We start from the raw sequence: 24,118 nt of genomic DNA, 5'->3' as shown, positions 1-24,118 counted from the left end.
CTAAAAACATGGATCTTGTAGCGAAACCCAATCGAAGGGCATTCGGATGCCGTAAATGCTGCCATTTTGATCCTGAAAGAAGAAGACGGAGTGGTCACGGTTAGCGAGGACAGGTCAGTTCTGGTTCTGTTCTGGAGCAGTAGATATGCCATATTGTGTGTGTGTGTGTGTGTGTGTGTGTGTGTGTGTGTGTGTGTGTGTGTGTGTGTGTGTGTGTGTGTGTGTGTGTGTGTGTGTGTGTGTGTGTGTGCTGAGCGCAGTTGCTTTAGCTGGTGTTAATTCGCTGGCCACTGGGTTGAACAAATGATTCCATGACGTTATTATCTGTTATGCAGATAGATAGGACAGTCAATTCATTCCTAGTTGGTTATTGAACCAAGCGTTTGGTTAACATTAGCTACCGCGAGTCGGACTCGCGACCAGCCGTTTCAAGAACAGGCTGAACAGCCAGCTGTTTTCAACCAATATTCCTGCTGCAAAGTCATTCTCTTTAATGACAACACTGGAATAAAAATAGACATTTAACGTTAGACTAGAGGCTATAAAGAATAGACTACCACAGAAATAAATGCATTCGAAAAGTTTATTTAGGAAAAAAATATTTTAACATTACATACAAAATAAAAAATAAATTGCGGTTACCACGGCGGTTTCAATGGCTTCACTAATTTGTGCGGTAAGGAAAAAATCAATACCGCGGCAGCCCTACCTGTAATACTATAATAGAATGTACCTGTGACACCGTAATAATATAACGTACCTGCAATACTATAATAGAATGTACCTGTAATACTATAATAGAATGTACCTGTGACACCGTAATAATATAACGTACCTGTAATACTATAATAGAATGTACCTGTAATACTATAATAGAATGTACCTGTACTACTATAATAGAATGTACCTGTAATACTATAATATAACGTACCTGTAATACTATAATAGTGTACCTGTAACACCATAATAATATAACGTACCTGTAATACTATAATAGAATGTGCCTGTAATACTATAATAGAATGTACCTGTAATACTATAATAGTGTACCTGTAATACTATAATAGTGTACCTGTAATACTATAATAGAATGTACCTGTAATACTATAAGTGTACCTGTAACACCATAATAATATAACGTACCTGTAATACTATAATAGAATGTACCTGTAATACTATAAGTGTACCTGTAACACCATAATAATATAACGTACCTGTAATACTATAATAGAATGTACCTGTAATACTATAAGTGTACCTGTAACACCATAATAATATAACGTACCTGTAATACTATAATAGAATGTACCTGTAATACTATAATAGAATGTACCTGTAATAATATAACACACCTGTAATACTATAATAGAATGTACCTGTAATACTATAATAGAATGTACCTGTAATAATATAACACACCTGTAATACTATAATAGAATGTACCTGTAATACTATAATAGTGTACCTGTAACAGCATAATAATATAACGTACCTGTAATACTATAATAGAATGTACCTAATTTTCGCACTATAAGCCGCACCTGAATATAAGCCGCAGCAGCTAAATTGAATGATGTGTACATATATAAGCCACACTGGACTATAAGCTGCAGGTGTTTTAATGTTTAATTACAGTCTTCCCACCAGCATTGGGACACAATACTGTCGGACAAATAACAAGAATTAACTCATTTACAAGTTGTATTAAGTTTAGCAAATAAGGGAACAGATAAATAACATTTCAATGCAGTAAAAAAAAGCAATATTTCGATTTGTACATTTTCGAGTTTGGTCACGTCGAGTCACATATAAGCCGCACCGTTATATAAGCCGCAGGGTCGCAAAATGGGGGAAAAAGGCGCGGCTTATAGTCCGAAAATTACGGTACCTGTAATACTATAATAATGTACCTGTAACACCATAATAATATAACATACCTGTAATACCCTGCGGAGAGCCAGGGGTGGAGGGAGCTGAAGAGAAGTTGTTACTGTTGTGGTCCGAGGGGTAGATCTGAAAACGCACACAGGACAGACAACACCTCAAACATCTGACCCACATGTACAGCGGGAAGCCATAACAATGCATTTCAATGACATTATGACAGAGCTGCTTTGATCCGGGGGTCAACTCACTGAGGCCAGGGCCTTCCCGATCTCATCTCCTGAGCTGCCAGCCGTGGTACCTCGGTTGGCTGTGGAGACGGGGAGAAGACAATGAAATAAACACCAGCTCAGCTAACGGCTTTGTTAGCGTTGTGAACGGTACGTGTTTGGCTTCAGTCTGCCTTCAATTGTGAAGAATACAAGCGTAATCAAAGATAGAAGAAAGAAGGTAACACATTAAAAGTCCCCCAAGTTACTTTTTCATCGTTAACACTGTGAGATTGCAGGACAAGTCTCAAACAAACAAACTTGCTTTGCTCTGCATATACAGAATAATTTCAATTTAATGTCAAAATGCAGCCAAAACCTCTACATCTCCCCTTGGGGTGAATCAATGGAGCCTGTGCTGCTCTGTTGTCCTAAGGGGTGAACTGTGCTGCTCTGTTGTCCTAAGGGGTGAACTGTGCTGCTCTGGTCTCCCAAGGGGTGAACTGTGCTGCTCTGGTCTCCTAAGGGGTGAACTGTGCTGCTCTGGTCTCCTAAGGGGTGAACTGTGCTGCTCTGGTCTCCTAAGGCTGCTATAAGAACCTCCTCCTTGAGTAGCTCACGTGATGCATTACAGGAAGTGAGAGGGACTTGGTTAGACTCCCTTTGAAAAAGGTATCTGATGTAACCGACCAGTAGGGCTGCTACGATCATAATATTTTATAATGACTATTATTTATCTCGCATTGTGATTAATCGTCTTAAACCCAAAGTGTGCCCAGATTGGTAAAGTTGTATGTGGCTTTGCAACAAGGTCTACACCAGGGGTCTCAAACTTGCGGCCTGCGGGCCGGATGATATTTTGCGGCCCCCTACTTGACATCAAAGTTTAGTGTTAATGCGGCCTGCGCGCAACTGTTTGCCGAGTCGTTGCGCGAGAGTTGGAAGTTTTATTTATTTTATCACTTGTAGGCTACCATAGCGCAGGCTCATGTCAGCAACGTTACGTTAGTGACTTGGTTGAAACGTGATTCCTGAGTGATACCAAGTAAAGTGGAAGGCAAATGCATCTCCCTCGCTATCTCCTCTGCGAGCAGTGCTCTGCATGTCCGGCTGCACTGCCACTCCGTATCTGTGTACTCTGCTCTGGTCCAATCACATTCAGCGTCCCGTCAGCGTTTTCCCCCCTCACCCACAGTCTGCGAATCAGATGCAGAGTAGGGCGGGTCTTAAACAGTCCGAGTCAGAGCAGAGTTGACAGCGCATATAGCGCTTTCAGATTTGCCCCGCAACTGTAAAGCGCATTACAAATAGAATCTATTATTATTATTATTATTATTATTATTATTATTATTATTATTATTATCTACAGTAGCCTCGCTCCCAGTTTTATCTCTGTGAGATAAATGTAGCTATTAGCCTAGTTTCGCCAGCAGGCAGAGGCAGCCAGCAGAAAAAGATGGCATGTTCAAAGATGGTCAGTAAAAGAAAAGTCGACTGCAATTCAAAGGTGAATGGACTGAAAAATATGCGTTCATCCTGAGTCCCAGCACCAAACCAATGTGACTAATATGCCAAGAAACGGTAGCTCTTGTGAAGGGTGGCAATTTGAAACGCCACTACGAAACAAAACAGTTATTTTAATGCAACCTTTCCTCAAAATTCAGTGCTAAGAACCACACAAATAAATGGAATGAAAATCATATCAAGCTGCAAGCAGAATTATTGTTAAATCTATGTCACAACAAGAAAAAGCAACCAAGTCCTCACTCAGTGGCAAGAAGCCATTCTCGCTCTCTGATGCATACATAATAAAATAATGTATGACTGAAGTGATGAAGGCAAACAAAAGCAAATCCCCCTCAGATCACACAGCAACCAGAATAACTGAAATACTGGCTGGTGATTTGATTAAACAGCTTTGTGATAGAATAAAAAAATGCCGTGCATTTCCATAGCTGTGGATGAGTCCACTGACACCACTGAGAAGCATATGTTCTGAAGAACCGTTCATGTTCTGAAGAACTGTTCATGTTCTGAAATGTTATTGCTAAAGATTGAGAAGATTGGATCAGTTGTACTTTTTTTTGGAATACTTGAAACCCTTTTTTTGTGGAATATTTGATGCGGCCCAGCCTCACCCAGACTCTACCTCCAGCGGCCCCCAGGTAAATTGAGTTCGAGACCACTGGTCTACACTGTTCGCCGTGCTGCATTGCAATAATAACATCAAAGCAACCTGTCCTCTCTCTGAATCTCAAAATGACCTAATGGGTGACAGGATATACATTTGAACCCATTTGCAAACATATTTGCTTGGAAGAGGAACAATTCTGGAGGGAAACATACAAATGATCACAATCATACTAAATAATTGCAATTACTTAATTTAATAGTAATTGCAATTATTGCGATCACATCATTATTTGATAACTGCAGCAGCCACACCCACCAGTTTACCTCCTTTTGACAGACAACGGATGGCAACCATTAACATATTGACTGCCATGCTTCTATCCATCAATGTATGATCACTGCCACCAGTCTAAGACTATGGAGATGTTCACCTTCTTTGCAGGGCTATAACCTTTTTAATTGTATTGCTAAATTGACATTACTATGGCCCATTCAACATCGATTATCTATCGTTCAGGATGTAGGAACGTTATACTTTTTCATTCATAGATTCTTCCAAAAATACAGTCTAGAATATAAGTATGTTTTTATCGTTTTCTGCAGTAATTCCTAGAACGTGAGTTATAGGCATAAACGCATACCGGTATATAGATTATCAACTGCAGTTTGTTGCCGATACACGCTATATTAAAATGTTCAACTGTACATGATCCTAAACGTTATGACTCATCATGCGCGGATAAACGGGCGGTGGGGGGGGGGGGGGGTCGTTTATAATTCCGTGATCGTCAGTAAATGCTTTATGTAGTATGGGTTGATTTATCGATGAGATGGTTTGTAAATAAAGAAATGTACAATCGCCTTGAAAATAACGTTACTGTCCTCTTACCGTTCGCCGATGAGACTGGAGGAAAAAGATACCACTTATTTGACGTCGATCGACTAGATCCATTTCCGGTTTGTATGTAGACACGTAAAATCATAAACGTAAACGCCCAAATCATATCTATTATTGAGTTATGGCAGCGATCCATATACACAGATGTATGTCTAGAGTCCCGCAACAATATGTGACTGCTGGACGGATTTCCCAGATGCACCGAGATCACCAGATCCATTTCCGGTTGTAACTCGCCCGATCATCCACCAGGCGGCGGTATTGAAGCGTTGCACTGTTGTGCAGAGTCCCACTGTCTCAGCAGAGGCTGGGTGGCGGAATTATGAATACCATGGCGAAAAAATGAAATATGATCTCAATAACGTCGTACGCCGTGGCTTGGCAGAATTCGCGTGACCAGCAAACCCGTCGTACAACGTGATTGCCGGTCAATGTGTTAATGTTAACACGGTGCCTGTGATGGCTGTGTTGATCATTTTGGGGAGGTGCACATACCCTCGACACAAAGAGCCTCTGCGACCTAGGAATACCCACAATCCCTATTGAGCATAAAATGAGCCAAAAGTCATTAATTTGCTCTTGGATACACAAATGCAAGGAATGACTACCTGCAGAAAATCTGTTTTGGTGCGACAACTTCAATTAAAAAGAAAAAAACAACTTCCGGTTTGCGACGTTCTGGTGAGCAGCCACATGAAAGAGCTCCCGGTCAATGAATATCGAAAAAAGGATGTAAAACAATTCAAAAGGAAATAAAAAGTGAAGATTCGAGGACAAAAGAAAGAAGGAAGAATGAACACAAGGACAAATGAAAGAAAAGCAACCCCAGATGAAGTAAATACACAGATGGAAAAGACTCAACACGAGGCAATGATGCAACAGGTAGAACAAGCTAGCGGGACGCTGAATGTAAATGCAGAGAAGCTACAGGCTAACATACGAACTAGCTTACAAGCTAACATAGAAGCTAACCAGGCCACCACGCAGATTGGATTAGGAGCAATGCGGACTGGAGCATACAATGTAACACTGAAAGATCCAACGGAGGTGGCAATGAAGTGTCAGAGCTATGTAGAAATAAAGAAAATTCAGAAAAAGAAAGGAACCAGGTCCCAACGGCATGTGGGAGGCGGTGAGGGACACGGCGCGGAAAGGATGGAAGGTGCCGAGAGGGGAAGGAGAGAGGCCTACGGCCTAGGCCTACGCTGACGCAGAGGATGGAGAGGGCGCGCAGGTGGACCAGAACCGAGAGACGAGGAGAGGAGGACGGGAGGAGGAAAAGAGGGGATCTGAACCGATTCAAAGCAGATCAACTATGAAGAACGACAAAGGGACACGAGAAAGGGGCATGAAGGGCCACGGTGATCCAAATAAAGATACAAGACAAAATCAACGTGGAAAAGTACCCAATACAAGCATACACACGGGGGACCTGGGGATGAGAATAGATGCAACAGAGGAAAGATAATTGAACAGTTACCCCAAGAAATATAAAACTATAACACCAGAATTTGGAATAATTAACACTATGATTTACAATACACACATTATAGACAAACAATTTGAAATTTATTTAAAAAAAGGGACACGCTGATTAGGAAACATATTGGGGAATAATACACGATGGACTGGTATGAAGGAACTACAGGATTACACGTGACACACAATACAAATGAACATGAGCATAAGAAAGACGGATTCAGAACATTGACCGGGAGCTCTGAGGCCGTCCAGAGAACGAATGTTGGACTTATATACAGGGATTAAAGCAAAAAAAGATCTCCTGACTGAACTTTTTTTTCAGGCCAAGTCATATTCTTATTTTAACCTCCACTGTATCCACGCTTATTTTTTAATAGCGTTAGCGTTTTAAAGGAGCCTACTTGTTTCGGTTTCGTCAATAATCCAATGTACAGTTACTGGCCAATCAGATTGCGGAACCCGAATGCGGAACTGCAAGTGTGTTGGTAAACCGTTTCCGCGGTTTGGCCCGGGAGAGTGGGGTCTTGTATGTTGTGGGGTCGTTGTGCGTGGGGTGGGGTGCTTGGTGACATGGGAGGTAGCGGGCTTGGCTCGGTGGGGGGGTACCACCCCTCGCTCCTCTACTGAGCCTGGCCCAAATAATTCAAGGGACCCGTGTCGCTGAGTGCTCGGCCCCGCGTGGAACGGACCTGGGATGTGGGGGAGCCCTATTTCTAGGGGTGGATGGCGGGAGGGGGGGGTTCCTCTTATGGCGGTCTGGGCGGCTGAACGTAGCCGTATTATAGCAATTCAAGGGGCCCATGTCTGTATATTGTAGGTATTGTCTAAGTGTTGTACATCTGTAAATGTTAATAAAAATGTACGGTAAGTAAAAAGAAAAAAGAAAAAATTTTAACATTTAAAAAAGCCTACCCATGATGCTGTCTCCGTTGATGGAGGCTGTGTGGTTGTAGGTAGTGGGAGCTGGGTGGAAGCCGTTAACCTCACTGCCGTGCAGGGGGTAGTTCTGTGGGGACAGGGGCAGGGGCTGACGCTTCTGGAAAAGGAACGCAAGTATCTGGGTTAGATATGCAACCTTCATAGAAGGAACTCTTACGGACGCAAGCTGCCAGTTACATTAGTTAATACCATTACTGATAACTGAACACATCAAAAGATGCAATATACTGTATATGATAAGGTATGGACTAAGGATGTTGACATCTTTACCGATTAGCCGACACATCTTCATGGACTACTTGGCCTTGACAGAGAAAATCCTAACACCCAGGTTCACAACACAATGATGGGATGCTATGGGGTGGGTTGGACCCTAAAGGATTCATTTAAACTGAGTGAGAGAGGGAAAGAGACGAGTGGAGATAGACAGAAAGCATGAGAGAGACTCTGTGAGCAAGCTACAGGAGATAACGTGCGAGAGAGTAAGAATGAGAGAGGCCCGAGTGAGCGGGAGAAGAGAGAAAAAGGGAGAGAGAGAACAGAGAGAAAATAATGTCCAGGAACCCTACTCACCATCCTGTCTTGTGGGTTGATGGAGGAGAAGGAGGCGGGCTGTCCGATGTGAGGGGAGTTGCCCAGCATGGCTGAGTAACCAGAGGAGGACCAGGGGTCTTCTGAAGGTGGATACATAGTCATTTAAAATTAAAATCTTTTTATTTGCCAAGTATATTTAAGTTAGCATATACCAGGAATTTGTGGGCGTCTATAGTCCGCTGCCCAGGGACCAACTCCAGTTCTAATGCCAGTGCCTTGGTCAAGGGCTGGAGTATGTGCCTAGCATGCATGTCTTTTCTAGATATCAATACATGGATATGGGATAGCAATACATGGGATATCAATACATGTTCACAAACAAAACACAGAGGCAGACACAAAAACTTAAATTCCCAACCATTAAATGACATTATGTGCCCGTTTCACAAATGTGGATTAAATATGATTCTAGTATTTTCTCCTTAATAGAGATCTCCATGGATTTGTCTGTAGACTAGGGCCATGTTTAGACGGGAACGCTCGCGGGTGAAACCGGCAAAATATTTCTTCGAATGTGCCTTTTGTTTATACGGCAACAGCGTTTTTGCGGGGAGAATCCGCAAAAAAGTGATACCTCATTTGTGCAGGCTACCGCCCTAACGGAGTTGCACTTCCGCGTTCGGTTTGCGCGATCTGATTGGCCACTGACGTTTCTGGTCATGTGACATCTGCGCCAATCGTGTGACAGCAAGGCTCCGTCGTCTCGAGTCTTTACAGCCTCGTCTGCACGCAGAATTCCATCCCAAAACACTAGTCTAAACGCAACATTAAAAGTGAGACCACAAGACGACTTTTGCGGTTTCTGTTAGGGATGCACGATAATTATCGGGCCGATATCAGCAATTATGACGTCATCCCGATAACGTTATTAATAGCTCCGATAATATATAATACATTTTTTGGTTAAAAGAAATCCGGTGTGGGTGGATTTGGATGAAGGGCGCTTGTTTTTATTATAGCCTCCTCCCGTTTTGCCAGTACTGTGGTATGACTGACAGCGTGTGGTTTAGGAACAGGGAGTTTTTCACAAATCCAGCGCTCCCTTTCTTGGCTGTGACGTAGTCACGTTACATTCGGAGGCAGACAGTCGATCTGCCAATTACGTCCCACCGTTTGCACCCACCTCTTCTTCTTACCACCAATCAGAAGCTCTCGTTCGTTTATTTACCTCCGGATTGTCGGCCATTATTCTACTCGGAGCTATAACGTTAGCTGCTCCCCGCCAGCCACATTGACAAGTACCAGCGCTTATACATTACTGGCAAATGTCTTGTTGCACTTGTGGCAACGAGCGTTGTCAGCATCGACTTTAGTAAAATAGACCCAGACTTTTTTTGAGGAATTTAAACGTCGCAAACTAATCTTGTTGGCCGTTTTCTATCTCTCCTCCCTCGGTCTCTCTCTGCCTGCGCGAGCGGGCTGTGCTCAAGTTCAAGTTCTTTAATAGTTGTCATACAGAAGTACAGAATACTTTCATACAAAATGCTTCTTACTGTTACGCTCCAGAGACTGTGCTAGACAAGATAGTATCAAATAACATAATAACATAATATAGCATGAATTTAGAAGAAGAAAATGAGGTCACAGTGTTCGGTATGTGCTTTTAGATTATATACAGCATAGTGTGGGGCCATTATTCTTATATTACTGATACACATATATTGGGGGGAGGGGGGGGGATTTAGGACTATGTATTAGGCCTGAATGATATTGCTAAAACGTCATATCATAATATTTCTTAGTTTTGAGGGTATAATGGTAATAATTTAAAGGTATTTTTTTTTCAAGTACAAATTCAAATGTGATATTGACAAGTCTGATGTCTTGATCTTACACACACTCACTCACACACACACACACACGGGTGCTGTCGAGAGCAGAGCTGTCTGTACTCGGCAGCACCTGTGTGTGTGTGTGTGTGTGTGTGTGTGTGTGCGTGTGTGTGAGAGTGAGTGTGTGTAAGAGCACAGCCCGCTCGCGCAGGCAGAGAGAGACCGAGGGAGGAGAGATAGAAAACGGCCAACAAGATTAGTTTGCGACGTTCAAATTCCTAAAAAAAAAAATCCATAATTTCTCGAGTACCGATAGCAGTACCGATGACGTCGGAGCTTATAAATACTTAAAAAAAAAAAAAAAAAAATTGATCAAAAAAATATATATATATATATATATATATACATATATATAAAAAAAATAATTATAATACAATACATATCGGTTATCGATATCGGTTATCGGCTTGAGGAGCATAAAGTTATCGGTATCGGTGTCAAAAAATCAATATCGTGCATCCCTAGTTTCTGTTCAGACTCTCTCCGTCTAAACATGGCCTAGGACTAGAACACTATGGCATAGTAATCCATGCCTCTGAAACTGGTCCTATGTGTACAAATCTGTTCGTTGTTACCTTGCACGTAGAAGGAGCCTGGGTAGACGGGTCCAGGCTTGGCACCGGGATACCCTCCATTGTCCCTGGCGTAGTCCTCACCCGATGTGGAAGCATACACCTGAACGAGACACATGCGTTCATCATCACCAACCATATGAGGATATTCTAGACATCACTTTGCGGTATACCGCCATGAAGCCATGCAATTCCATGATACCATTGTCAACTTCATTCAATCAAATACATAACAAATCACACGTTGCTGCAATTATATTATTAAGATTGGCTATGGAAATTAGATGAGAAGAGACTATTATATTAAAGTTGAACCACGACAACGGTATTTCAAGATCAAGACATCAGACTTGTCAATATCACATTTGAATTTGTACTTGAAAAAAAAATACCTTTAAATTATTACCATTATACCCTCAAAACTAAGAAATATTATGATATGACGTTTTAGCAATATCATTCAGGCCTAATACATAGTCCTAAATCCCCCCCCTCCCCCCAATATATGTGTATCAGTAATATAAGAATAATGGCCCCACACTATGCTGTATATAATCTAAAAGCATTTCCTTGCAGTAGTTTTAAATGACCACAAGGTGGCGGGAGGGAGTCTGCCAGTCAGGCAGGCCGGCCGGCCCCCTTCCTACGGAGGAGAGCACAGCGGCCACGCCATGCTGGGCACAGTGACGGCTCCAATCCCAGCGCACAGTGAGCGCTTCCTTTCGCTCCCAGGAGCCCAGTGACATCGTACTGTCACTGCCTGGCCTGAAGCCCCTCCCCATATAGACACACTGTGTCAGCTCACACACACACACACACACACACACACACACACACTGCACAGTCAGTGAGCCAATACACACACGCCAATAACCTCTAACAGAACAATCACATCACGCATACACACGAATGCACACACACACGTGTGCTGATAACCTCGAACAGAACGATCACATTTAATCTGCTTTCAATGGCATCAAGAGAGGGAGTTTGACTCTGGTGTGACAGCTAATAAAGATGCGGGATTCCTGTAATGACAGGGGACGATTTTCATTGGTCCCTCAAGGTGTTCAATAATCCTCTCTAGTCATTCCCAACAACAATGGATGCTGTTGCGTGTCTGAGGCGACATGCTATTCCCATGTGCTCCACAGACGCAGGATGAAGACTGACACAAGGAGCCCTCGGCTTCCTGACACCATCAACCATCACTCACTCTTTCACACTTCTACTGTATATATATATATAAATATACGTAGAGAGAGAGGGAGAGAGAGAGAGCAAAGAGGCTATGCTGCAAAGAATGCTAATCTAGAAAAGAGATTTTTTTCTGTAATTTGATTTAACAGGGAGAAGTGGAAAGGGAATGGAGAGATGCACTTCTAATTACAGAGCCATCTGCCTGTTCCTGGACCACGTCCAACTCCACAGGCAGCTGGGCTGAGGAAAGAGAGAGAGAGGGAGAGGGGAGGGGGAGAGGGCTGGGATCCAGTCAACGGGAGAGAGAGAGGGCTGGGATCCAGTCAACGAGAGAGAGAGAGAGAGAGAGAGAGAGAGAGAGAGAGAGAGGTTGCAGTGGGTAGGGGTGGTGAAGGGGCAAGGAGGGGGGAGGGAGTAAGGGGAAAAGAATGAAGGCCCTGATGATTTGTGAAATGGTTAGAGATAAGGGGTGGCACGGGGGGACCGGAGAAAGAAATCTAAATGACTTAAACAAAGCTTGAGATGTCCAGGGGAGTGTGAAGGAAGCGGGGGATTTAAAATGATCACGCTTAATTCAGGGGGAGACATGACGGAGACGGCTTCATTTAACAATAGGCTTTAGGTTGTTCTGTCGTGGGGAACAATGTCGCAGCGAATCCATGCCGCTGTAGATCGGAGCGGGGGAACACGCCACACACACGCGCGCACACACACACACACACACACACACACACGCTAGTGCTGCTGGAAAATTGTATTCAGAGGAAGAAGAGAGGATTTCTGTGTAAAATCCCCTCTAATAGGGGTTTAATGTACTTCAGGTTATGACTGTGTAAAGGTCACAAAACAATGTCACAGGGAGTGGGGGAGTGGGTCAGGAAAAATTCATATCAAACTTTAAAACCAGTTTTTATTCAACCCACTGGGGTTTTATGGCTGGGTGAAACATTGGGGGGAGAGGCTTGTCCCCGTTGTTGTGTTGTTGCTGAGGACAGGGGGGGGGGGTCAAAGTTCAAAGGGTCAGAACCAGGATGTAGTGTACAGGTATTAGTGGATTAGAGGAGGAGGACAGGGTGCTTTGAGGAGAGGGAGGGTGGGAAAGAGGCTTTACTATATAACACACTACAGGTTAACAGGGAGCAATCACAACCCTGAAGGTGCGTGTGTATGGGGGGGGGGGGGGGGGGGGGAAGAGAGAGAAGGGAGAAAGAGAGAAAAAAATTCAAGAAAGAAAGAAAAAGAAAGATAGAAAGGGTGTGGGGTGGGTTTGGAAGTAGGAGGGAAGACCACAGGATCATCATCATCAAGCAGTCATTAATCTGGGCTCAGACACACGGCTAAGAGGCCTCACAAGCGCTGCGCCTCACAACTGGGTCACTGGCAGGCAGGGGGAGGCCCACCCAGACCATCATGTGGCAAAGCGTAGGAGGCCGGCTGGGTGGAAGAGGGGGGGCGGAGGGGTGTTCACACACACACGATCATTTACGCTGAAAACCACATGGCCACCATCGCTCACACTGCAGGAACTGAGGTTTGAGACACAAGAGAGAAGGGGGTCTCCGGCCAGACAGCCTGTTTGTTTACACTCCCATCTCCAGGATGTAGTCACCATCTACACACAACCTGGGGTTAACCAGAGACAATATCCATCTCCAGGATGTAGTCACCATCTACACACAACCTGGGGTTAACCAGAGACAATATCCATCTCCAGGATGTAGTCACCATCTACTACACACAACCTGGGGTTAACCAGAGACAATATCCATCTCCAGGATGTAGTCACCATCTACACACAACCTGGGGTTAACCAGAGACAATATCCATCTCCAGGATGTAGTCACCATCTACACACAACCTGGGGTTAACCAGAGACAATATCCATCTCCAGGATGTAGTCACCATCTACTACACACAACCTGGGGTTAACCAGAGACAATATCCATCTCCAGGATGTAGTCACCATCTACTACACACAACCTGGGGTTAACCAGAGACAATATCCATCTCCAGGATGTAGTCACCATCTACACACAACCTGGGGTTAACCAGAGACAATATCCATCTCCAGGATGTAGTCACCATCTACTACACACAACCTGGGGTTAACCAGAGACAATATCCATCTCCAGGATGTAGTCACCATCTACTACACACAACCTGGGGTTAACCAGAGACAATATCCATCTCCAGGATGTAGTCACCATCTACACACAACCTGGGGTTAACCAGAGACAATATCCATCTCCAGGATGTAGTCACCATCTACACACAACCTGGGGTTAACCAGAGACAATATCCATCTCCAGGATGTAGTCACCATCTACACACAACCTGGGGTTAACCAGAGACAATATCCATCTCCAGGATGTAGTCACCATCTACACACAACCTGGGGTTAACCAGAGACAATATCCATCTCCAGGATGTAGTTACCATCTACACACAACCTGGGGTTAACCAGAGACAATATCAATCTCCAGGATGTAGTTGTCATTGACCCATTCGGCAGTCAGGGGCATAATTAAAATAGACCTTCAATAAAAATGTATTGCGGATCTTTATAAATAATCCCACTTTCAACTTCTGAGCATTCTTTCTTCCTGATGACCCTCAACAATGGAATGAAGGCCAACATCACCGTCACTCTATTGACCCTCAACAATGGAATGAAGGCCAACATCACCGTCACTCTATTGACCCTCAACAATGGAATGAAGGCCAACATCACCGTCACTCTATTGACCCTCAACAATGGAATGAAGGCCAACATCGCCGTCACTAATTTGCCGCCATCTTGGTCAAATCAAGTCCCTTTCATACAGAATCATGGGAGTGAAACACGATCATAATGTGGTTTCATGGTGACTGTAAAACACCCTTGCTGGGGCATGCCGTCTATAACTACAGCTCCATAGCTCTAATGATTTGCTTAGACACCGCTCAGTAGAAAGATTATAATAAAATGTGTTCACATGAGCTCTGGCGTAAGCAGCCCTGGTGTAATACAAATGCACAAATGGTGTATAATAGGGGTGGGAATCGCCAGAGACCTTGCGATACGATACTATCGCGATACTTGAGCCGCGATACTCGATATATCACGAATATTGCGATTTTTTTTTTATCTTTTAAAAAATTTTTACTGCAAAGTAAAACTGTCAACATGTTTTATCTAATAGTCTGTTCATCTCACTTCAATAATTTTTATTGCAGAACATGGTATTTTCTCAAGCAGACAGATGTAAACACTGTAATCTGTGTTGCATGTACCTGACAAACAGAACTGTTTGTATTACAGTCATATTCCAACTTAACTGAATGCACGTGTGGACAACTGTACTATTACAGGTATTGAAATGAACAATGCAACAACTTCCTTATACAAAAAAAATTAAATAAAAAATTATGAATAATTAAATATCGATACTTGGCGTCCCTGTATCGATACAGTATCGTCACGCAAAGTATCGCGATACTACTACGTATCGATTTCCCCCCCCCCCCACCCATAGTGTATAAAGCAAGACATAATTTACTACCAGGCAACATCCAAAAGATTTTCATAGATATAGAAGGGGGATATAATTCAAGAGGGAGACTTAACTTAAAACAGCCGACTGTACACACCACTATAAAAAGCATGTGCATATCTGTCTGTGGGGTGAAGTTGTGGAATAGTCTACCAGAGGAGTTGAAAGAAAGTACAAACAACATATTCTTGAGAAGTATGCCGTGGATGGTTAACCATGTTTGTTTTTTTAATCAAATTGATTAGATCAAATGGTTAAAATGTTTGATTGCCGATTGTTGTTAATGATTATTATCTTTTCGTTTTTTGGTTGATAACAAAGATCAACGATACATTTAAGATTATGCACTGGGTTAGGGCATTTACAAGCTTGTAGCTTCAGCCCTAACCTTTTCTTTGTACATGCTAAATGGCTCGAAATAAACATCATCCATTCATTCATTAATAAGCAAGCCCTGGTGTAGTAAGCGAGCCCTGGCTTAAGAGATTCCCTGGTGTAACAAGCCCTGGTGTAAGAGATTCCCTGGTGTAAGAGATTCCCTGGTGTAACAAGCCCTGGTGTAAGAGATTCCCTGGTGTAAGAGATTCCCTGGTGTAACAAGCCCTGGTGTAACAAGCCCTGGTGTAACACGCCCTGGTGTAACAAGCCCTGGTGTAATAAGCCCTGGTGTAACAAGCCCTGGTGTAATAAGCCCCGGTGTAACAAGCCCTGGTGTAACAAGCCCTGGTGTAACAAGCCCTGGTGTAACAAGCCCTGGTGTAACAAGCCCCGGTGTAATAAGCCCCGGTGTAACAAGCCCCGGTGTAACAAGCCCTGGTGTAATAAGCCCTGGTGTAATAAGCCCTGGTGTAACAAGCCCTGGTGTAACAAGCCCTGGTGTAACAAGCCCTGGTGTAACAAGCCCTGGTGTAATAAGCCCTGGTGTAATAAGCCCCGGTGTAACAAGCCCTGGTGTAACAAGCCCTGGTGTAATAAGCCCTGGTGTAACAAGCCCTGGTGTAACAAACCCTGGTGTAATAAGCCCCGGTGTAATAAGCCCTGGTGTAACAAGCCCTGGTGTAACAAGCGAGCCCTGGTCTGGTCTCTAGTGGAAATTGGGCTCCAGTGACAGTGACCCTCATACTCCTTGACATCTTAGAACCGGCGTAGACGGAGGTTTGAGTTACAGAAAATGTTTGTGTAATGGCAGTATTTCTTATTGATGAGCCAATGGCCGGCAGCAGGGCCTGCCACTAATAGCTAAGGAGACACCCAGGGTCCTCCAAACATGAAATAAAATGAACTACATGCTGTGGTTCTGATGATCACTACACCAACACCAGCCACTGCTAATGTTACAGGGACAACCACACGAATCAGAATTTGTTGTTTGTTGTCAAATACCCATAATATATTCAACTCAAAATGAATAATAGCAATTAGTCAAATGAAAATGAGTTTACAAAAAATATTTTACAAATTGGGATTACCCTTCAAAGAATGTATTCCGGCTTCGAGAGGAAATGGTCCTAATATTTTAACAGTCTACACTAATAAGTTAGTATAGCATTATGATCAGAACATACTGTATATTTAAACTGGAACAAAGTTTAGTCAAGTGCGCTGTATGGCGACTACAAGAGGTCCAGAGGACACACCAACGTGTCTCCATGGGAACACTCCAAGCGTATATAGAGCCACCATCATTTCAGTACGCTACCCAAGTGTCTCTGAGATCAGAGAACATAGATGTCTGCTGGGAACGGTGGTTGAAAACAAGAATATTAGACAATTAGTCAATCGTCGCTATATTAATTTACAATGAAATATATGCAGCTGCTTCAAGACCCATGGGTGTCTGTGTCATGTAGTAAAATTATCGATAATCTTCAACAAAAGCTATGGCCATAAATACTAGATTCATTCAGGAGGCCCCTGGAATCACCATCACCTCTTGTGCCCTTATAGCCCACAGAACTGTCCACAACAGCCTGGGACAGGAGTGAAAGTAAAGAAGGCAGCCTATGGAGACATGAGTGTGGTACATCAGAACCAGAACCAGAACACTACTGGTACCAGCAGGAACCAAGAAGAGTGTTTTGTAGAGACTCAGTGGAGACTCTCTTAGTGGCCTTGCTGTCAGCTCACTGAGCCTCAGTCTGAGCAAAGGGCTTTCACCCTGTCCGTCACACAACCACTCAACCAGGGGAGGGAGAGCACTGTGTGTGTGTGTGTGTGTGTGTGTGTGTGTGTGTGTGTGTGTGTGTGTGTACACATGTGTGGAGAGAGAGAGGGGGAGAGAGACGGAGAGCAGATTGGCTGTGGGCTGTGAACGGGAGCAGAAATGAGTTCTCACCGAGGATGGCAGGCCAGGGGGTTTCCGAATCTTCTTTGGCTGGGTGTCTACACAGAGACAGAGACAGAGAGAGAGAGAGAGAGGTAGAGAGTGAGAGAGGTGTGAAAGAGGGAGAAACACAGATGAGGATTTAGTAGTGACAGATTTTGTCAGTGCAGGTGCAGTCTGGTCTGCAAGTGCTGCTCTGTCCATTTTCAACACTACAGCAACATGGCATGCATTGGAATATGTGTGTGTGTGTGTGTGTGTGTGTGTGTGTGTGTGTGTGTGTGTGTGTGTGTGTGTGTGTGTGTGTGTGTGTGTGTGTGTGTGTGTGTGTGTGTATCAATCTACTGTATGATCATCTATTATTATTTTGTCAGAAACCTGCTAATAGTCTTTTATAGGTTTTAATGTCAGAAATCTATCATAATCAATAAGAACTCGATTACAATTTTCATAGATTTTTTCTGGGATGTTTTTATATCAATTTTCTGCTCATTTTATACCCGCCTATAATTATGCCAATTTTATGTTCATTTTATGCCTATGTCTATTTTGTGTCTACATGACTGCTGTGAAGCACTTTGGGCTGCAATTCTTGCATGAAAGGTGCTAAACAAATAAAGTGAATTATTATCTGTATGTCTGCTACGTTGTGAAGCTTTCGTTTGTTCATGAATTGATTCAATCTTGTTTGTTTTTTATTAATTACATTTGGCCAAATGAATTACATTCCTGTCATTATTCCATGCCATTAGAAAAGGCAGAGAGACTCTCAAGTAAAAGGTGTTGGCTAGAGAAGATTAACCCCCATGCCCAATAATCCACCAATTTCTCCTCATTATAATTCCTCCCTCTAAATATTTGAACCAATCAGCAGCAGGAGATGTGAGCAGTGTGGCAGCAGGGAGGTCTATAGGGAGGTGCAGTGGTTACTTCCTGGTCTATAGGGAGGTGTAGTGGTTACTTCCTGGTCTATAGGGAGGTGTAGTGGTTACTTCCTGGTCTATAGGGAGGTGCAGTGGTTACTTCCTGGTCTATAGGGAGGTGTAGTGGTTACTTCCTGGTCTATAGGGAGGTGTAGTGGTTACTTCCTGGTCTATAGTGAGGTGTAGTGGTTACTTCCTGGTCTATAGGGAGGTGTAGTGGTTACTTCCTGGTCTATAGGGAGGTGCAGTGGTTACTTCCTGGTCTATAGGGAGGTGTAGTGGTTACTTCCTGGTCTATAGGGAGGTGTAGTGGTTACTTCCTGGTCTATAGGGAGGTGTAGTGATTACTTCCTGGTCTATAGTGAGGTGTAGTGGTTACTTCCTGGTCTATAGGGAGGTGTAGTGGTTACTTCCTGGTCTATAGGGAGGTGTAGTGGTTACTTCCTGGTCTATAGGGAGGTGTAGTGGTTACTTCCTGGTCTATAGTGAGGTGTAGTGGTTACGTCATTGTTGTTTCCGGTCGGTCCACCTCACTTGAAATCGCAACGTATTTCCCTATTGCCCATTTCTAAATAGTCTCGTTTAAAACTAATAAAGCATGAACATTTGCATGGTGTACCTTTCTGTGTGTATTCATCCACAATCTATAGCTCAACATGAAAATATTCGCAATTAATCGTAAAATAATTACGTCAAATTTTATTTCAACCAAAAATGCTTAAACAATAATGTTAGTGATAGAAGGGAACTCATTTTGTGCAAAAATGGAAAGCTTGCCAATGTTCATGAGGCATAATTATTACAATAGCCGATAATCCATTTTCCCAATGATAAATCCCTAAACGGGTGGACCGTGCGGGCGGCCCAAAGTGACGTCAGACTACACCTCCCTATACAGCAGCACTTACCCAGGTTTCCATCGGGGGGTCTCCTCCTGGGGTTATTGGTGTACGAGGGGTAGAACTGGGAGGCTGACTTCAGACCAGAGGGAGACATGGCATCTGGACTGGGCATGGCGATCTCACTAGGGAGGAAGCCAGGCTGGGGGGGGGGGGACACAGGAAGATGACAGTTTTACTACTAATAATACATTCAGAGGTTTAAGGAAAGAGCACAAGCAAAACCGACTAACAAACACACTCTCTTCTTGGGGATAGAGGCTGCTCTAAGTGTTTCACGTGAAAAGAGAAGTGAGAGAATGGGGTTGTCTATCGGATGACCCCCCCTTCCCCACCGCCCACCCCTCGCCCCCATCCTCCCAGGTTAGGACTACATTCATTAGTTCAAAACAACAGATAAACGAAAGGCATCCATAGAGATGTAGGGAGGAACGAGGGCTTACCTGGCCTCCGAAGGAAGAGTACGGTGGCCTTTCATTTTTACCTGCAACATGAGAAAAACAACAATCATTCCAATGGTTAGGTACACTGAAGTACACTGAACACTGTTAAAGTTGCACACAGAGCCGTACACAGTGCACTGGAGGCAGTGGTGTGTGTATAGTTTTGCACACGCTAGTACAAATGAGAAGTAGGTTTTTCGAAAGTACAAAAAGTCCAGAGATACCCTCTCTTTTTTTCCAGTACGCTCAGCTGCATGAAGCTGCCTGCCACACAAACCCCTAGGGAGGCTTTCCGCTCCACTGCCCTAACATCCAATGAACACACACACACTTTGCCGCCCAGATAACAATTTTGTGGTCATAACAAAATATGCACAAACATCAGCCACAAAGTGAAAACCCATTTCAACTGGACTAGTCTCATGATGGCTTATGACAACTCTCACAACTGGACACACTGAGCATTGGCCCATGATAATTCAAATTACTCAGGATGACCAATGAAATCAAGCTTCGATTTTTCTTTTGCTAATGCAGAATAAACAAGTGTATTCCAGAGCGTGCAAGTATATGAACTATGTGGTGGATGCATGATGCAGCTGATTTGTTTACATCACAAAAAGTGTGTCAAAAAGGTAGCATGAGCTTTAGGTAATCGCAATGTCCACCGTACTGTACCTTGCATGCATCCGGAATGCTCATTAACACCCCAACCAATCCCAGTAGGTTGTAATAGTAACTAACAATCCACATTAAATGTTCTTTTCCATGTTCTAACATCTCTCACTTTATGTTTTGATCAAATAATTGCACAATGCCATTGCTTTTTAGTTCTAATGTGACAAATAATCAACATGTATTACCTAAATTACAGATATTTTGTGCAATGTTGGTAACTGCATGTGCTTTCACAGGTTGTTAAAATATTTGATTATATTATGAAATTTGTGTCATTACTACATCCAGAGAGGAAAAAAGAAAAAAAGTACCATACAAAGAAAATAAGTTTGGCATCCAACCAGAGTGCAAATGTGAAAGAAGTGTGATAGTAATATACAATGTAAAGGTGATTAACCTGGGTATGCAATATATAAATTAGTACCTACTGAGTAATAGTGCTAATCAGATGTATGTACAGAGTTGTAGTATTATTATGTATAATGTGATACAGATATAAAGAAAGGTAGTAAGTCATACTGGCCAGCAGCATAACTAGTAAGAATAGGTAAGGGATATGTACATATATAGATATAGTATCTACAGATATGTATCAAGGGTTATATGCAGGTATGTACAGACTAAAGACAGGATAAATGTATATACGGTAAGAATACATATATCAATACGGTATATACAGCATTTACATTTACATTTACATTTAGTCATTTAGCTGACGCTTTTATCCAAAGCGACTTACAAGTTCTGTACGACAAGCCATCAGGAAGGGCACAACTCTATCAGCTGAGCAACAATGTTCATCAAAGTGTTGAGTGCTACAGTGTAGGTTAGTTTATTAGGACAAGTGCATGACAGTACGGTTAGTTAGGGTTAGATTTTTTTTTTTTTTTTTTTTTTTTTTTAATTGTACATGCCATCATACAGAATTAAGGGTTATATAAGTATATGTATAAGTAGGTATATAGAAGGATTATATGCAGGTATATTCAGACAGATATGGATATATGCAGTAAATAAAAAGATAGAAATGTATACCATATATACAATATTATACATGCTATCATACAGACTTTATATGTAACCATGACTCTTCTTCACGGATTTCCCTCTGTACTAGCTATTAGTATTTTCTTTGTTAAAATAATAATAATAGCTCTACATTCTGATAGCCATCACTGATATAGTGAGTGTTTGGTCAGCAACATGGGTCTCCCAGTCCCTCCGCTCTGCAGTAAACAGAGCATACATTTCCTGGTATCAGATTCTCACTGACTTTATACAATCAGGAGAGATAACTCCACACTGCATAAATGGTCTGACAAAAATAAGAAATTAAAACAAACATGTGCTTGAAACAAGTAAAATAATCTGCCAACAAATTTGGCTTGGCAAGGTTTCTTGAAACAAGTAAAGAGATCTAGGGTTCTCTCTCCTGATTGGATAATGTGGGAAGGGATACGAGAAGTTGTACTGCAGAGCAGAGGGACTGGGAGACCCATGTTATGATAAGATATTCCTTTATTGATCCCCTTGGGGGAAATACTGACCAAACACTCTACATCAGTGATGGCTGTTGGAATGTAGTGCTTTAAAAATTTTAACAAAAAGAAAAAAGCACTTATAGCACCTTTAATATTTGTTGGTTATTTTCTAATTAAGTTCATATATAAATATTTCACCATATAAATATCCACATTCATAAATGAGGAATAATGCAGAATAAAAGAACATTCCAGGTTCCCGTACCTGTGATCCCCGAGCCGAGGAACGGCGAGGCTTCGTGCTCATTATAGTGGGATCCTTCCCCGTAGCCCTGTCGGGAAAACACAAGGACACACAACACGGTGAGGCACCTCCACGTGGGACACACACACACAAACGTGTACAAACACACACACGTACGTACGTACAAACACACACACACACTCAATGCTTCCAGGCCGTATCAGTCCACACTGCGGCTTGGCGCCTCCAACCCCCCCCCCCCCCCTTCTTATGAAACCATGGGACCCATGCCAGGCAGATCTGTGTCGACGCGGGGGACTCAGACACCCAACTTTCTTAATTATCAACTCGTGGTAATCAAAGTCTGCTGCATCCATTTCACCCCCCGTTCTCGTTATATTTACACAGCGTCGTGCCAAGATGGTTACCGAGGATGTGAAGCTGCAATTACCGGTGGGTTTCCACAGAGGTTTCGGGATGAACGCCGAGCTTTGCCAACACGGGACGCAGAGCCAAGACTATTAGGTGGAGAGTAAAACTACCGCTCAGAATAAAAAAAAATTTAAATAAAAAAAAATGAAAATGGCACATACTTATGCCAGAACGTTAAGCTGCTGTGGTGGTGCTTTCTGGAGAGGAGAGCGCGTGTGCACGTGTTCATGTATGAGTACGTGAGAATATGAACTGTGTGTGATAAAAATCAGTTGATCAGCTCTCTAGAATAACATTACGGTGACATGCGAAACTGGGGATCGTGTGCAAGTATGTGTGCGTGTGTGCCCTCGTGCGTGCTCTTACCCGTCCATGGTTGAAGGAGGGGCTGTTCTGTTCTGCTGAGCCCCAGGACCCTGAGCCGCTGCGTTCATCTAGAGCTGAAGAGAGACATGTTGTTAGAATGACAGATAGGTGGCGAGACCAGAAACCTAGCCAGAGTACAGCTTAGAGAGATATGTTGTTAGACTGACAGATAGGTGGTGAGACCAGAAACCTAGCCAGAGTACAGCTTAGAGAGACGTTGTTAGACTGACTGACATGGTAGGCGTATCCTAAAAGGTGACATGTTGTTAAACTGACTTGATTGATGAGACAGGTAGGAGGACCAGTGGCCTGGCCCATAGTAGAGCTAAGAGACATGTGCTCTACTGACTGACAGGTAGGAGGACCAGTGGCCTGGCCCATAGTAGAGCTAAGAGACATGTGCTCTACTGACTGACAGGTAGGAGGACCAGTGGCCTGGCCCATAGTAGAGCTAAGAGACATGTGCTCTACTGACTGACAGGTAGGAGGACCAGTGGCCTGGCCCATAGTAGAGCTAAGAGACATGTGCTCTACTGACTGACAGGTAGGAGGACCAGTGGCCTGGCCCATAGTAGAGCTAAGAGACATGTGCTCTACTGACTGACAGGTAGGAGGACCAGTGACCTGGCCCATAGTAGAGCTAAGAGACACATGCTCTACTGACTGACAGGTAGGAGGACCAGTGACCTGGCCCATAGTAGAGCTAAGAGACATGTGCTCTACTGACTGACAGGTAGGAGGACCAGTGACCTGGCCCATAGTAGAGCTAAGAGACATGTGCTCTACTGACTGACAGGTAGGAGGACCAGTGACCTGGCCCATAGTAGAGCTAAGAGACACGTGCTCTACTGACTGACAGGTAGGAGGACCAGTGACCTGGAGCCCAACAAAGAGCCGAGAGACAAGGTGGTTCGGTTACTGCTGTACAAGGCCAGGAGCATTACCCCCAGTAAGAGACAGTCATTATTATCCTGATTAGCCACTTCCCAATACCGGAGCCCTATCAGTCAAAGGGACCCATCAACAACCACCCAACACACACACCCTCCGTCA

General features: G+C 43.3%; 1 protein-coding gene across 4 annotated transcripts in view; it reads right to left on the bottom strand.

Moving 5' to 3' along the window:
• The window catches only part of tcf3b (transcription factor 3b), a 56,633-nt gene that overhangs the window by 13,112 nt on the left and 19,403 nt on the right, over positions 1–24,118 (bottom strand). For all 4 annotated transcript variants that reach the window (XM_084308873.1, XM_084308874.1, XM_084308876.1 and 1 more), the window contains 10 exons: positions 23,066–23,139; positions 22,289–22,355; positions 19,865–19,905; positions 19,431–19,563; positions 17,612–17,658; positions 10,547–10,646; positions 8,119–8,219; positions 7,519–7,642; positions 2,136–2,194; positions 1,938–2,013 (listed from right to left, as the gene is read on the bottom strand). In XM_084308873.1, coding sequence (XP_084164999.1) covers positions 1,938–2,013; positions 2,136–2,194; positions 7,519–7,642; positions 8,119–8,219; positions 10,547–10,646; positions 17,612–17,658; positions 19,431–19,563; positions 19,865–19,905; positions 22,289–22,355; positions 23,066–23,139 — 822 coding nt within the window. The remainder of the gene's footprint in view (positions 1–1,937; positions 2,014–2,135; positions 2,195–7,518; positions 7,643–8,118; positions 8,220–10,546; positions 10,647–17,611; positions 17,659–19,430; positions 19,564–19,864; positions 19,906–22,288; positions 22,356–23,065; positions 23,140–24,118) is intronic.

The sequence above is a fragment of the Notolepis coatsorum genome (assembly GCF_963971535.1).
Source record: "Notolepis coatsorum genome assembly, chromosome: 2".
Lineage (NCBI taxonomy): Eukaryota > Metazoa > Chordata > Actinopteri > Aulopiformes > Paralepididae > Notolepis > Notolepis coatsorum.
This window is presented reverse-complemented; position numbering and strand designations above follow the sequence as displayed.